Source organism: Otolemur garnettii, unplaced genomic scaffold (assembly GCF_000181295.1).
Source record: "Otolemur garnettii isolate 467f Iridium unplaced genomic scaffold, OtoGar3 scaffold00032, whole genome shotgun sequence".
Lineage (NCBI taxonomy): Eukaryota > Metazoa > Chordata > Mammalia > Primates > Galagidae > Otolemur > Otolemur garnettii.
In genome coordinates, this window is record NW_003852427.1 from 5,213,669 (window position 1) to 5,214,987 (window position 1,319).

Here is a 1,319-nt window from a genome sequence, read left to right on the forward strand (position 1 = left end):
AGTCTGGCCGGCTCTGTCCTCTCGTAGGCTCTGCTGTAGCTCGCAATGTGACACCAGGACGCACACGCTCGCGCGCTCTCTCGGGCTCGCTCTCCCTCGCCCTCTCTCTGTCTCTCATACACACGCACGCACACACCCACCTCTCCCATAAACACACACACACACATGCACACCCACACCCACGCGCGCCCGCACCTCCCCAAGCGCGCACACTCCCGCCCACGCCCACGCAGCGCTCCGGGGAGCCGGGTCCCCGCAAGAGCGCGAAAGGATACGGAAAAGCCACCCGCGGGGAGCGCAGCGGCGCCCCGGGACGCGGCGCCCTCCCCGCGCGGCCACCTCGGCTCGGGCTCGGCTTGGGGGCCGCCGGCTGGCGATGGCCCTGGATTGCCTGCTGCTGCTCCTCCTGGCATCCGCAGTGGCTGCGATGGAAGGTAACGTACCCTCCACGGAACAAGTTGGCGGCTGGTGGCTGCCGCCTCTGGGCCGCCGTGCTTCATGGTTCTCGGGGTTTCTCTCGACTGCTTCGGGTGGAGAGCATCCCGGGACCCCAGGGCAAGGCGGTCTAGGAGCCTCCGCCGTGGGCGAGCGCGGGGCTAGGGCGGCACCCACCGGCGCGCCCACGGCTGGCTCTTAGCGCCCGAAGCTGGTTCGCTGAGTACCCCGGCTCCAGCACCTCAGCACTCTTTGGCACTGTCGGTTCCCCGCAGCCTCTGCTCCGAGAGCGCGGAGCCCGCTGCATTGCAGAGCAGGCTGCTTAGCTCTGGGCAGAGCCGGGTGACCAGGAGGAAGGGGCGCCTGGGGTCATCCGTTTCCTGGAGTGTGGACGCCGCTGCGCTCCCTTCCTATCCCAGGCACGGATGCACTAAAGAGCAGTGGCGCGCTACCTTCTCCTCGCCAGCTTGCAGCCCACCGACTCTCCTCTCTGGGCGCGTGGGCAAGTGCTGTGCGCGGGGGCTGGAGAAGCTCTGCCCTGGTACTCCGCAAGTGGCTGCCGAAGGAGAGGGGCCGAGTTCGGGGAACAGTCTGGTGGTCCGGGAACCTGCGCGCTGCCCCTTTCCAGGGTCTCTTAGGACACCTTTTTAGCCTCTTCAGCCTTGGAACAGGGGTGGCACGGGGTGAGTGGTCCTGGTCGCCCAGCCTCCCCACTACCCCAGAGAGGAGACTCGGTAGCCCGGAGCTGACCGGCAGCAGCAGTTTGCTAGCTCAGTCTTCCCTGTGCCTCCGGCTGGTGGCCGGGAAAACGCGCTCCGCGGACCCCGTGCCTGGCGCAGCAGGGAGCCTGGGCGCTCAGTTGCGCCCACGAATCCCCGTGGGAA

The 1,319-nt window shown here is 68.2% G+C and overlaps 1 protein-coding gene across 1 annotated transcript in view; it reads left to right on the forward strand.

The window, feature by feature from the left end:
* The window catches only part of EPHB1 (EPH receptor B1), a 411,740-nt gene continuing 410,421 nt past the window's right edge, over positions 1-1,319 (forward strand). Inside the window, exon 1 of the mRNA XM_003789410.2 lies at positions 1-434. Coding sequence (XP_003789458.1) covers positions 377-434 — 58 coding nt within the window. The 5' untranslated portion in view covers positions 1-376. The remainder of the gene's footprint in view (positions 435-1,319) is intronic.